The sequence below is a fragment of the Grammomys surdaster genome, unplaced genomic scaffold, assembly GCF_004785775.1.
Source record: "Grammomys surdaster isolate TR1022 unplaced genomic scaffold, NIH_TR_1.0 125692, whole genome shotgun sequence".
Classification (NCBI taxonomy): Eukaryota; Metazoa; Chordata; class Mammalia; order Rodentia; family Muridae; genus Grammomys; species Grammomys surdaster.
This window is the reverse complement of record NW_021620528.1, coordinates 1804243-1817659: the sequence shown is the minus strand read 5'-3', so window position 1 is coordinate 1817659 and position 13417 is coordinate 1804243. Positions and strand designations below refer to the sequence as shown.

At 39.6% G+C, this 13417-nt stretch overlaps 1 protein-coding gene across 5 annotated transcripts in view; it reads right to left on the bottom strand.

Moving 5' to 3' along the window:
- Nrg3 (neuregulin 3) overlaps window positions 1–13417 on the bottom strand; it is a 1037811-nt gene that overhangs the window by 20584 nt on the left and 1003810 nt on the right. For all 5 annotated transcript variants that reach the window (XM_028788032.1, XM_028788030.1, XM_028788031.1 and 2 more), the window contains exon 6: window positions 7456–7582. In XM_028788032.1, the coding sequence (XP_028643865.1) occupies window positions 7456–7582 (127 nt within the window). The remainder of the gene's footprint in view (window positions 1–7455; window positions 7583–13417) is intronic.

Genomic DNA, 13417 nt, shown 5'->3' with positions numbered 1-13417 from the left:
ATACATATATATTTCAATTTATAGAATAAAATATGCTTACCTATTGTCTGAGAAACCAGGTCCTACACAGAGAGGCAGTGAGAGCATGGTGAAAGTACATTTAACCCCACTATGCTGTCCATAGATTGAAAGCATCTCAGCAAATAGCAGGTTTACAGATCATCCATTAACCAAGCCCTATTCATCTACCCTAAGAGGAATAACTCCTGCAAGACACCCTTCAAACTCCCTTCCGTACCCTTGTAATGTTACATAAGACATGTACTACCAAGGACTATTTCCTCATGATTCAGGACCTACTCTTCCTTGGAGACCATTAGGACTAGACTCCGTGCTACATTTGGTCAGCAAAAGCTTCCTATGTTGAACTTTGGCCATTCTGCACAGCTGCTACATTAATAAATTCCTTGACAGAAAGATGATTCAACTTAAATCTGTTTATCTCTAATCCTCTTTCCTCTCCATGTCCAAATCTAATATATACCTGTTATATTAGCCTGTGAACATTGTGAGGACACCAGCCTTAGATATTAACACACACACACACACACAAACACACACACACACACACACACACACACACACACAAACACAAGATAAGTTTTATTTATTTTTTAATAAATACACTCCTAACAATTATTAAATGTGGTCTTCCTTCTCCCTGGAGTTGTTGGCCCTTGGCCTACAAGGACAAAGGGAGAAGGGTCAATGAACAGAGAGCTTCAGGGGGCCTATGTATACAAATGGAAATGATTATATTCTTGGATCAGCTCCAGGGAGAGAAATCAACTTTGTTCAGGGTGAATCAGAGGTTATATAGATTGGGGGAAGGAGGAAAAAATATCCAGCATGGGAAAAGGTCATTGGCTAAAGGCTAAGGAACTGAGATTCCTCATTAGCATGGGAAGGCATTCCAGGAATCTCAGGTGCTGAATGGACAGATTCTTATTGGGAGAAAGAAAGCTGAACCTGTAATCTCGCCAAGGCTATGTGACATTCTGCAGGTAGAAGGTATGGGTGTTTCTGAGCTCCATAGACAAGGTCAGAGAAGGAAAGCTCTTCTAGTAAAGGAAGTCCCCCATTTTGCACCAAACTCAGAAGGCTATTTGGACAATGGTAGAGTTTGATCTTAATTAGCAGGGCCCAAAGGATGGCATAGGTATTAAATGTTTTATTCATAGATTTTTACATTCTTTAATATTTTTAAATAATTATGGTAGCATTAGAGGCCTAGTAAAGGGAACATGTCCTTCTAAATAAAGAAAAGGGAATCCCTGGATGGGTAGAGACAGAACATTCCAGTTGTGGAGGTCAATCATTTGAAAAAGAAAGCACCTCTCATGAAGGCATTGTCACCTTAAGCCATGCTGAAAAAGTATGAAATAATTATGCTTTTTACAGGATAATTTATTTTTCTTTCTATATGCTCATTCCCTAGCTCAGTGACTTGACAGCTAAGCCATTTCTCTTTGTAAGTCACTCCATTTTTCAGAACTATTCAAGAATCTCTCTCTCTCTCTCTCTCTCTCTCTCTCTCTCTCTCTCTCTCTCTGTGTGTGTGTGTGTGTGTGTGTGTGTGTGTTCATCTCTATTCTAAGCATGCTTTTCCTAATATTTTAGAGTTTATTCTTTTTCCAAAGGTTTCCCCCACCGTAGGTTGCTTGTCCATCATGAGGCTGACATCCATTAAAGCCTAATTCAAAAAGCATGGCTTTCTTTCTCTGTTCCTCTTCTCTCTCTGCCCTCTAGGCAGCTGTTGAGATTTACAGTTTGCCTGCTTCATAGTTTTATTTCAAACTTTAATAAAATTATACTTAAGTTACCTTTTAGTTCTGTGCTTAAATTCTCTCATTAATAAGACAAAGGTGCCCAAGAGAGGACTCTGATTTTCCCATAATTCTCATTAAATGATACTCTTACCCATAAACCTGTCTTTAAGGTGGCTATATAATTTTCTTACGTTTCTTTCTGGTTATGAGTATGCTTTCTTGGTCTTATGTGAGAACAGATCTCCTCCTCTTTAAAGATGTTTCTATTGGATCCCTGTACTCCATTGAGAGGTTTCACTTTATTGTCTTGATGGCTCTGGAGGTCATAAGTCTATCCTCTGCTTCTTCTCATCCAGGACACAATTCATGAAAAGAGTTCATCTTTTACGCACAACTAGTTTACTTACAATTGGAGGTAAATGATGGTTGTCTCTACAGCACTGTGTATAATCTACTCTCATATATAGCCAGAGTCAAGTGTGTCCAGAATGCCATGTGATTTCACATGACTGTTTCACCTTCTGTTAAATGACATGATTGTAGAGTTAACTCTTTCTCATGAATTTTTAAGGAACTGCAGGGATACTGGACAAAGATGATTCACTTGTTAAACGTCGCAATTTGCAAAGAATTTTAGAGTAGTTAACCTGGGCTTCAGGGTAAAGCAAAGATTTGTCCAATATCATAACCAAGTTGGATATGATGGACTCAGGTGCCCTATTACCATTTGGGAGATGAAGATAAGTATCCAAATGTACACAGGAAAAAGATGGTAATGGCAATGGGTGGAGTTGCACCTGTGTCTAGCGGTTACATTTTCAATCAGAGCATAGATTCTGGTTATTTGTAGCACCCGAGGGATTTGAGGAAGGAGGCTTTTTAGTTATGGGAAGTGCTCCTACACTTCATAGACAGTTTTTCGGAGACTTGTCTGTGCCTACTGCACTCCAGCACTACTCTTCCTCTAAATATTAATAGTCAACATGTTTCCAGACTTGCTTTATAAGGAAGACAGACACATCACCTTCTGCTGAAAGCACTTGGCCTTTGCAATGCTTTACTAGCTTGCTCATGGAAGTGACTTTTCCAAGCTCCCAACTCATGTCAGTCTTCTGTAGATGACATCACAGATGTGCCACAGCTTACAAGTCAGTGCACCCACACCCTCCTTGCAATCTCTCCCCATGTGAAGTTGTTGCTACAAAGAGATGGGAGGTCACCTGCTATGGCTGTGCAGTCTTAGAGTTCTCAGGGTTCGTACAATGAAGCAAATTCCTCCATTTCACCTGGAATCAGAGGCTACCTGGCTGCAGGTATACAATATGGCTTACTTATTAAGCTTTTTGCTTGGGATACAAGATCTCCCTCCTCTCTTAGAACTGTTTGAAAATGAGCACAGGATACCACTTTTGGTGTGGTAGAACTGAAGAGTCACTCTTCAAAGCCCTGAGATACTATATAAGGAGCTAAGTTGATAAATATCCTAACAAATTTCTTACCCTAATGTCATATTCTCTGGATAGTAAAAGCAAGCATGTGCTTGCATACAAGCTTTGTTTAATGTGTTTTAAATGTTGTTTCTTCCTAATCCTCTCCTACCTCAAAGCTCCATCATAGTCTGAAGGCCCTTTCTCCTAATACACATTTCTCCTCCACAGCAATGGTATATAAGTTCTTTTCCTGAGCAGAATGAGCAGTACACCTTTATATTTAACAATGTATTGTTGATATTGGTATTTCCTAATAGTTCTTGCCAGAAGGATATATACAGATACATAAATGGCAAAATATCATATATTTTTATCTATATATGTATTTAAAAGTCAAAAAATGTCATTTAAACATCCCTTTGTCTCATCACTTCAGAGCACTTCTTGCATTAGCTTTATGATACATTTTTAGATCTAACTCTTTCCTCTTGGTCATCTGTTTTCTTTTTGGAACCTAGTAGGAAAACAAGCATTTTCAATTCATATTCCTTTTCTGTGTCACAATGATATGCATACAAGAACATGTCATCTACACGCTCCCTCAAACTCAGGGGAAATGGTAAAGTAGAGCTGCTTGTTTCCCTGGGCCAACATACAAATGTCCTAAGTCTGGTCATTGGACCGCATTTCCTTCAGTCTCTTCTCAATTTTTGTCCCTGCAGTTCTTTTTTTAGACAGGAATAATTCTGGGTCAGGAATTTTGACTGTGAGTTTGTAACCCCTTCCCTCCACTTGAGGCCCTGGCTATCTACTGGAAGTGGACTCTTCAAGTTCCTTTCCCCAGTGTTGGGCATTTTAGCTAAGGTTACTACCAGTGAGTCCTGAGAGTGTCTCACCTCCTGGTGTCTGGTACTTTCTAGAGGGTCTCCCCCCCCCTCACTGGCCGAGGCTGCTTATTTCTGTTTATTCTCTTGGCTTCACTCCTGTCTCTTCCCCCATATCTTATCCTGTTCCTTTTTTTCCCTTCCTCTTCCCCTCTGCCATCTAGGTCCCTTCCTCCTGCTGCCTCTTATTTCCTCTCCACCCCCTTTCTAAGGGACTGAAACGTCCTCACTTGAGCATTTCTGCTTATGGTCTGTAGGTTGTATCCTAGATATTCTGTAGTTTTTGGCTAATATCCACTTATCAGGGAGTATATACCATGCATGTCCTTTTGGGTCTGAGTTACCTCACTGAGAAAGATAATTTCTAGTTCCATCTATGTGCCTACAAAATTCATGATGTCCTTGTTTTTTAGGAATCCATCTAATGGGGGGAGGGACACCAAGGCCGAACACTACTATGCTATGATGTGCTTACAGACAGGACGCTGGTACGGCTGTCCTCTGAGAGCCCCTATGAGCAGCTGACTGAGACATAAGCTGATACTTACTCCCAACCATTGGACTGAAGTCAGGGATCCTTATGGTTGAATTAGGAGAAAGATTGAAGAGGCCAAAAGGAAGACTGACCCCATAGGAAGACCAACAGTTTCAACTAACCCAGACCCTAGGGAGCTCCCAGAAACTGAGCCTAAATTAACCAGGAGTATGCACAGGCTGGTCCGAGGCCCCTGGTACAAATGTTCCAGAGGTCTCTCTGTTCTGACTTCAATGAGAGAAGATGCACTCAATCCTCAAGAGCCTTGTGTCTCCAGGGAAGGGGGAGACCTAGTGTTAGGGAACAGTACCCTTTTGGAGGCAAGGGGGAGGAGGAATGGGTTGAGGAACTGTGGGAGGGTGATAGAGCGAGGAGCAGGAAATGTCTGGAATGTAAATAAATAAAATAATTTTTTAAAAAGAAAATATATAGAAACTAAATTAAAGATTTTGAACAAAGGAAGAAAACAAATGTCCTAAGTCCAATAGGCTACAGAAGAAAGAGGAAGAGGCAGATGAGAGGTAGAGACACTAAAATCATATGTGTCAAAGGTCTTCCAAATGCTGACAACCCTATAGACAGCTCATTTCTCTCTTTATAATTTCAAGCACATTTTATTCAGGGGAAAGAGAAGGGAGGCAACATGAGTAATTTTTTCCTTTGAATATCATTTATAATAATAATAGAGAAGAAACAGATTGCCTACTACAGTGGATGGATGAAGAAACTGTAGTGATCTGACCTTGTGGACAATTATACAGTAAATTCAAAGGAGTATGTGGCAATCATATAGGAAACAGTAACTCTTACAGACCTGCCTCCTTCCATTTATTATAGCCTATAGTCTGTAGAAACTGTAGCCTCGCACCATGGATGCTTTTATCTACCTGTTTACCCCACTCTAAAAGAGTTGAACAAATACTAACTTAGTCCAGTAGATCAGTTCTGCTTACCTCTGATGACTCTTCCTTCTTAAAGTGCCTGCTTGGAATCAAAATAGTACTCAAGAACCCTCAAAGGACTTTCAGGGTTGTTCCTACTATACCTAATGAGAGGTCCTTGGATTCTTTTCCCAAAGTATTTTCTGAAAAAGTTTCATGATCATAAGTATAGATCTCTTATGCTAACATGTTTTTCTTGAGGACCCAGAGGCCATTTTTTGGAATAGGTTCATCAGAAAGGGTAGAGAGTCTCTCACCCAGCCCTGTGGAAAGGTAAATTTCTGACCCCAATATTGATCAGCCAGACAACACAGCTGCCTGGTGGCATTTACACCATCCAATCCTTTGCACTCTTACTTCTTTGCCTCTGATTAAGCCCTTGTTCAGCCCTGTCTTAGGCCCATCATCCTCCTTTTACAAGGCCTGGTTACTGTTTAACCTATTGAAGTACAGTTCATGTTGGATCCCTTTTCCCATTTGATGCTACGTTATTGATTACAATCTATTTCTTCCGCTTCAACAGGTGTCCGGCTTTATCTTTCACAGGGCCAGTTGCTAAGGAACTGAACCCCTCATCATGGTGGTTGTTGAAGGTGCTGGGATTATGCTCATCAGAAATCATTAGCAAAGGCATTCTCTCTGTTTCTGAAAAGAACAATCCTGCATGTTGCCATGAATAAAAGGAAACTTTGCTGGGAAGCAATTCAGATTTATGAATTTCACATTAAATCAGCTAAGTACATCTGTTACACTCATCATAATGGCAACTTTTGCGTAATGATTTCTTAGAATCACAAATGATGTGCAAATTCTAAGCAATTTAGGCATTTGGAAGGGCATGCATGCGTCCTGGGTGATTGCCTATTATCCTCAAACACCCAGCTTCTACCATGGCCTTTGTTCTTTCATTTTATGCCTCAGATTCTGGAAGCATAATCTCACGTGGGGGCAGAGAATTAACCCTACAAGGATATCTCCGCATGTGTTAGATAGCATCCCATTTTCTCTAATTCACTATTTTGCAATGTAACTCACAAATGGCTAAAAGTACTTCCCAAAGAATGAAACAGGCAGAGTGTGTGTTTGTCTTCTGGATTTATGATCCACATACAGCATCAGTCCTGCTCTAGAAGACGCTATACTGTGACCACATTTCTCATTTCTCTGTTAACCCTAACCACCAACTTTCCTTGCTTTTTATAATCTGACTGGGATATGAATCAGCCTCCAGAAGTATGACATTGTATCTCTGACATATATCTGACACAAAGTAAAGGCCAAAAGTGCTTTATAGAACAATCAAAATGCTTGTCCCTGTCAGAGGCCAGTTATTAACAGATACGCACACATACACAAACACAAACACACACACACACACACACACATTCACATAACTAGAAGATGATTTAAGCAAATATTGCTACAGTGCCAAACAAATTATACAACTCTGCTCACAGATTATTTATTCCCTTTGTGGTGATATGAATAAAATTAGCTCCCATAAGACCATAGAGAGTGGCCCAATAGCGGCACTATTAGAAGGTGTCCCCTTGTTGGAGTAGCTGTGGTGTTGAATGAGGAAGCATGTCACTGTGAATGGGCTTTGAAGTCTCAGATGTACAAGATGCCCAGCATAGCATCCACTTCCCGGTGTCTGCCAGTATGGATGTAAGACTCTCAGCACCACGTATGCCTGCACACTGCCATGCTTCCCGCCATGGAAATAATGGATTAAACCTCTGAAACTGTAAGCTAGTTCCTGTTAAACACTTTCTTTTATAAGAGTTGCCATGGTCATAATGTGTCTTCACAGCAATGAAACCTTAACGAAGACATCCTCTGTACCTAAAATTTCTGAGATAGGCAACAAAAGGACTGTGAAGACATGCAGCTTACGTTTTGTAGTTGGACATGACTCTTCATCAAGCTCTCAGACTTCGTCATTGTGCTGGATGCCTTGAGGCTGTAGTTTTTCCCATTCTGTGACTCTTTCAGGTGCTCCTGGATTTGCTTAGCTTGTTTCCTGCAGATATGAATATGTGTATTAATATTTGCATAGATACCTTATGCTAATTTTTAAGGTCTTTTAAAAGGATCCACATTTGATTCCGCAGTTAAAATTTGGAGCTAGGGTCTGAATAACATAGTGTCAAAACGCTAATATTTATACAATTCCAATATATGTAACTTATGCACATATTATTGTTTGAAGAGCTTTTTGTTGTTGTTGGTAGTGGTGGTCGTACCAAGATCCTAAATAATAAAGCAGTTAATGTTTTCTTTTTTTGGTGTCATCCTGAAGGTCAAACCTAGAATCTCCTGCAGGCTAATCACACCCTCTCCCACTGAACTGTATATCTATTCTCTAACAGAGTTAACCTTTAATAAGCTAATGCTTACCCAGTAATCTGCAACACATTGTTTTAAAGTTCAATAAATTCAACTTTTATTTTCACAATAAACCTTTGTAATGAGGTAATCTACTATACTCATTTAGATGAGAGTGTCAGGGCATAAAGAAACAAAATAATTTTTTTTTTTTTATTTTTCGAGACAGTTTCTCTGTATAGCCTTGGCTGTCCTGGAACTCACGCTATAGACCAGGCTGGCCTCGAACTCAGAAAATCCACCTTTCTCTGCCTCCCAAGTGCTCAGATTAAAGGCATGTGCCACCACTGCCTGGTGAAATGAAATAATTTATTAAAGAATATTTAGACAAGAAGGGTTTTAATCCACTCAGTCTTGCTTCATACTCTACTCAGAATCACCACTCAGAGCTGTCCATCCATTTGTATAAGGTCCTTGAACTTCTAAATGGAGAAGTTGAGATTGCTCTAGGACTTTGAACTTCCATAGAAAATGTCCACATATATTGACTATTGTTTATAGCGTTCAATATCTATACAGAAATGGTGGATGTGATGGTTTGTATATGCTTGGGCCAGGGAATGGTACTATTAGGAGGTGTGGCCTTATTGGAAGTCACTGTGGGCGTGGGCTTTAATAGCCTAGTCCTATCTGCCTGGAAGCCAGTCTTCTCTTAGAGGCCTACAGATGAAGATGTAGATCTTCCAGCTCCTTCTACACCCTGCTGGCCTGGATGCTGTCATGCTCCTGCCTTGATGATACTGGACTGAATCTCTGAACCTGAAAGCCAGTCTCAAGTAAACGTTTTTAAATGCCTTGGTCATGGTGTCTGTCCACAGTCATAAAACCCTAAGACAGTGGACCAAACTATTGTCTATTTAGTTTCCTTTTTCCAGGGTTTTGCAGCAATTATCAATCATTCCTAGACTAAAATGTAAGTGCAGGATCATTCTCTTAAGTTTGCTTCTGCAGGTCTCAGACCCACTGGTAAAATGACTCTTACAGGACAAGCTTCCGAGGCAGGCAGCACTCAGAGCATGATCTCTGTTATTGGAGAGGCTGACCTGGATGTTCTCTCTGCCCATTTCATTATTCTCATCATTACCTAAACTTCCCTGAGCCCTTTTCCTTTTCTGTAAGTTGAATTCATAAGCGCTCTCTCCCATGAGTACCAAGGCAGTTACAGGCAAAATGTTCCTCTCTTTTCCTTTTGTTACCCAGCATGCTCAGTGCTGTGGATACTACAGAAGAATGAAGACATTGCTCCAAAGATAAAAGATTGTACTAATTGCCTCTCTCACACAACACTGGTACTTTTTAAAAGATTCAGAAGTAATGAGCATCTTTGAATTTAAACCCCAGTGTGAAGTGGTTGTCTGTTTAAACATTTCTTTTATCTTTTCAATTATTGGGGTGGAGGGAGGACTTTTAGGTCTAGCCCTCTCAATTGCTTTAATCTTGTTAAAATGTTCTATCAACTTATTAACAACAAATCTATAGTCTGTTGATAAAAATAAATTCATCGCATAAACATTTAAGGAGCACACAGCAGCCACATAAAGGGGGAAGGAATTCTTTTGAGAAGCAAACTGGATATCAGGAAATGAAAAGCCAAGTAAACCATTATGAAGCAATATAAGAAGGTTTAGCACAAAGCAAACACTCAGTTACATCTCTGAAATAAAAATAGTAGGAACACTGTCTTTGCTGTAATAGCATAATTCAGATATTGGAAAAGTACAATTTTATGGAAATATTATTCATACAAAATATGAATGTACTTCTTGAATCTGTTTTTATAATCTCTCTTCTACACTTTTATTATATAAGTCCTGACTCAGTAATATTTCAGAATAAATGACCTTTCATTTGGAGTATGCTTTGGCTTTTTACCATCCCTGTCTTTCCTGGTTTTCTTCTTTCACGAGTATGAGGATTATTCTAGCGTCTTTGTCTGTTTTTTTGTTTTTCCTCCCCTTAGCAAACAGGAACAGAGGAAATGACAAACATCTGACTGGTTTGTTTTCCTCCTTTGAAAACAGTCACTACATGCAAGGTCTGTGCATGCACCCTAAAATGCTCCCAGTTCAATAATATAAGGACTCAGGCTTAGCAGACTACCATGTCATAGGTATCTCTGGCCCAATGCCTTAGGAGGGGGTGTCCACAGTAGAAGAGTAGATGCCACAATCCAGTTGGCATCTATCATTTCTAGTGTCATAGGCTGAGTTTCTGAGGAAGCAGACCTTGGCTTAGGTGTAGTACTCAGAAAATGTATGTAATGTTACCTTCTTTGTAAGTGAAGAAATGGGGATTGTGGAGTGAGAGAAACTGGAGTTGGGTTCACTAAGGGTAACAACAAGCAAGCCTCATGAGGCATTTTTAAGCTGGCTTGGTTATGAATCCAATGTAGACCTGTGGTTCTATCTTCAGAGTATCACATTGATCTACTATTGCAGGTATGGCATCTCAAAGCAGGTTGCTTGAAAGCAAGTTTTTGTATGCTGACAACTTGGGACAAAGACTTTTATTGCTGCAGAAGATAACAATAGTCCATCAGAATATACACATCAACCCAGAATATTTTACACAAACCACATCACACAGGAAGAATTAGGATGCTATTGACTTTGTGTGTATGTGTGTGTGTGTGTGTGTGCGTCTGTGTGTGTATGTTTAATGGAAATTCTAATTCCCATGTTTTCCACTGTTTTACAGATTTTGATAACTCATCTCTGATTCTACCTATGCACATATTCTCTCCTGACCATGAAACTAATTTTAGAGTTGAGCTGTGTGATTGATTTTTAGTTCACTAAGGACTAGTTCAGGAAACCTCATCCTTCTTCCTTCTCTAGGTTAAAAGTAATGAGAAACACCTATAAGAATTGTTTCCAATGAAACCAAAGAAGCATAGGTAGCAGCTTGAATGAATCATCATACACTCTGTAAATTGGACCATGTGGGCTCATTGGGAATGATTAGAAATCCTTTCCGACTGTTCTTTGGCATTGCTAGAGGATTCAGTTATCCCCACCAGAACATTCTGACTGTAAGATGTCTTCATTTCTGCTACTTTATGTTGCCTACCTTCATTTTTGTTTCAGCCATACTTCTACATTATATATGAGGTTGTATGTCAGAACGTAATCCATGAAATTATGTGAGGAAAATTCTAAGATCTTGCTAGAAAACTCCTACAAAATAAGGTCACAGTCTTGTGACCTCTGTTCCTCCACAGCATGGGTTGTTCTTGAAATGTGCTCCCATGTTCCTCCCAGATGTAGCAAAGAGGAGTGGGTTTACATCATATTACCTTTAATCTGCTATTACTATCCAGAGTATGCTATCAAGCACTGGTTGTCCTCATGACTGTACATAGCCTAAACTCATGTGAACTCTGCTCATTCTTTCTTGCTTAAGCCCTGTAACACCTTCAAAATATAAATTGTCTGATGCCATGAATAAAGTTGTGTGAGACTTCAGTCCACTTCATTTTTAGGCTCTATGCCCCCAGGTTTATGCAACCAACTGAGCAGTAACAGTGGTCAAGATAGCATGTGATGAGGTCACTTAGTGCCGAGTGTATCAAGACAGGGAGAAAAGACTTGAGTAGCTTACATGTAATGGTTATGAAGCTGGTTCTTCATGCGAGACTCTTAAAGGGGAAGCAGGGTCTGTATCTAATTTGGCTGCCTGTCTTTGGGACAATTTCACCTAACAGGGCTTCCTTGTTTAGTCTTAATAGAAGATGCACTTAGTCTTACTGCAACTTGATATACCATGGCTGCTTAGTATCCAAGGGTTTGCTCCTCTTTTCTGAGGACATGAGGACATTAGGTGGATGGGTGAAGAAAGGTAAGATTGGTAATAGAGGAGGGAGGGGAACTGCAATCAGGATAGAAAATAACTAACTAACTAAAAAAAGACTGGAACAGCAATATCGGAGTTGTTATGGAAATATAATATAACTGACTTCAAGCATGGAGCTTTTGGTAAAGCCCCAGCTTTCCATAGCCAGAGGTTACATCTCAGTATACCAAATGGATGCTCCAGTGAACTCATCTGGAGATCAATGAAAAGTCTCTTAAGATCCTGTTAGAATTGAGGCTTCTAAATGATATACTGTATTTATATTTTATGCATTAAAATTAAGAGCAAGCCAATTCTTTCATCTCTAATATTAGAGAAAAGGAAGCAGGTATAATAGTGTACGTTCAGTTTTGTTAGTAGGGAGTTAGCACTTGACGTCATTAGACTCAGGAGCATAAGGACAATTCACTTCAGATCTTTGATGAGAAATATTATTCCAGTTGGAAAGGCCTTTGATTTTTATTATTGCAATTTTTATAGCTCTTTTATTTTATCTTTTCTTCTATTCTCCACTTTATTTTACATTATGTAATACTCATACATTCTCTAATATGTTTTGATCAAATCCACACCCATACTCTCCAAGATTTCTCCTCTATCATATCCTACCATGTTTTTCCCATCCGTATTCATGGTCTCTATTTTTTTTTTTAAGTCAGGTCAACTTAGTGTTTTCTGTATGCACATGGGTGTAGGACCTTTGATTGGAGTATGGGTAGCCTCTGAGAATAAGCAATCTTAAAGAAATCTGGCTCTCCAGCTCCCACCCCCCAACAGCCATGAATTGCCAATAGCTCCTCAATAGCTACTGCAGGTAGAAGACATTGTCCCAGTGTGTGTTTCTCCATCAGTTTGGTCCTGTAAGTCTCCCATGAGGAATCTGGCACTAAACAGTGTTTCCATTACACACTGACTCCTCCACATGTTTTTTTTAGGGAAATAGAAGCTGACAAATACATTAACAACACAACTTGTGATGCTGCAGGGCTGAGAGTTAATTACTAAAAAGCCCAGTGTGCCAGGTACATGTTTGGAAATCACCACTATCACAGATAATAGTTACAGAGATGTAGCAGAAAATGTCATGTGGTATTCTGGATAAGGGCATCAATCAAGGAGAAAGAAAGGAAGAAAGGGAGAAAGGGAGAAAGGAAGAAAGGAAGGAAGAAAGAAAGAAAGAAAGAAGGAAGGAAAGAAAGAAAGAAAGAAAGAAAGAAAGAAAGAAAGAAAGAAAGAAAGAAAGAAAGAGGAAAATGAAGGGAAGGGAAGGGAAGGGAAGGGAAGGGAAGGGAAGGGAAGGGACGGGAAGGGAAGGGAAGGGAAGGGAAGGGAAGGGAAGGGAAGGGAAGGGAAGGGAAGGGAAGAGAAGGGAAGGCATTATGTCAAACCTAAGGAAGGCTGAAACTAGGGACATTAGTTATACCATACAATTATTGGGCATTATTGTGACAAGAATACCACGCTAGTACAAGACTCTAATAACAGGGGAACTAGGTCTAGAATGCATGAGAAACTTATGTCTGGTTATTATAGTCTTTCTCAAATTTTAAAAGCATTTTAAAAAGTTTGTTGAAATAATAGTTTCTAATCATGTAGTCATGCCCCAATATGTTTTATT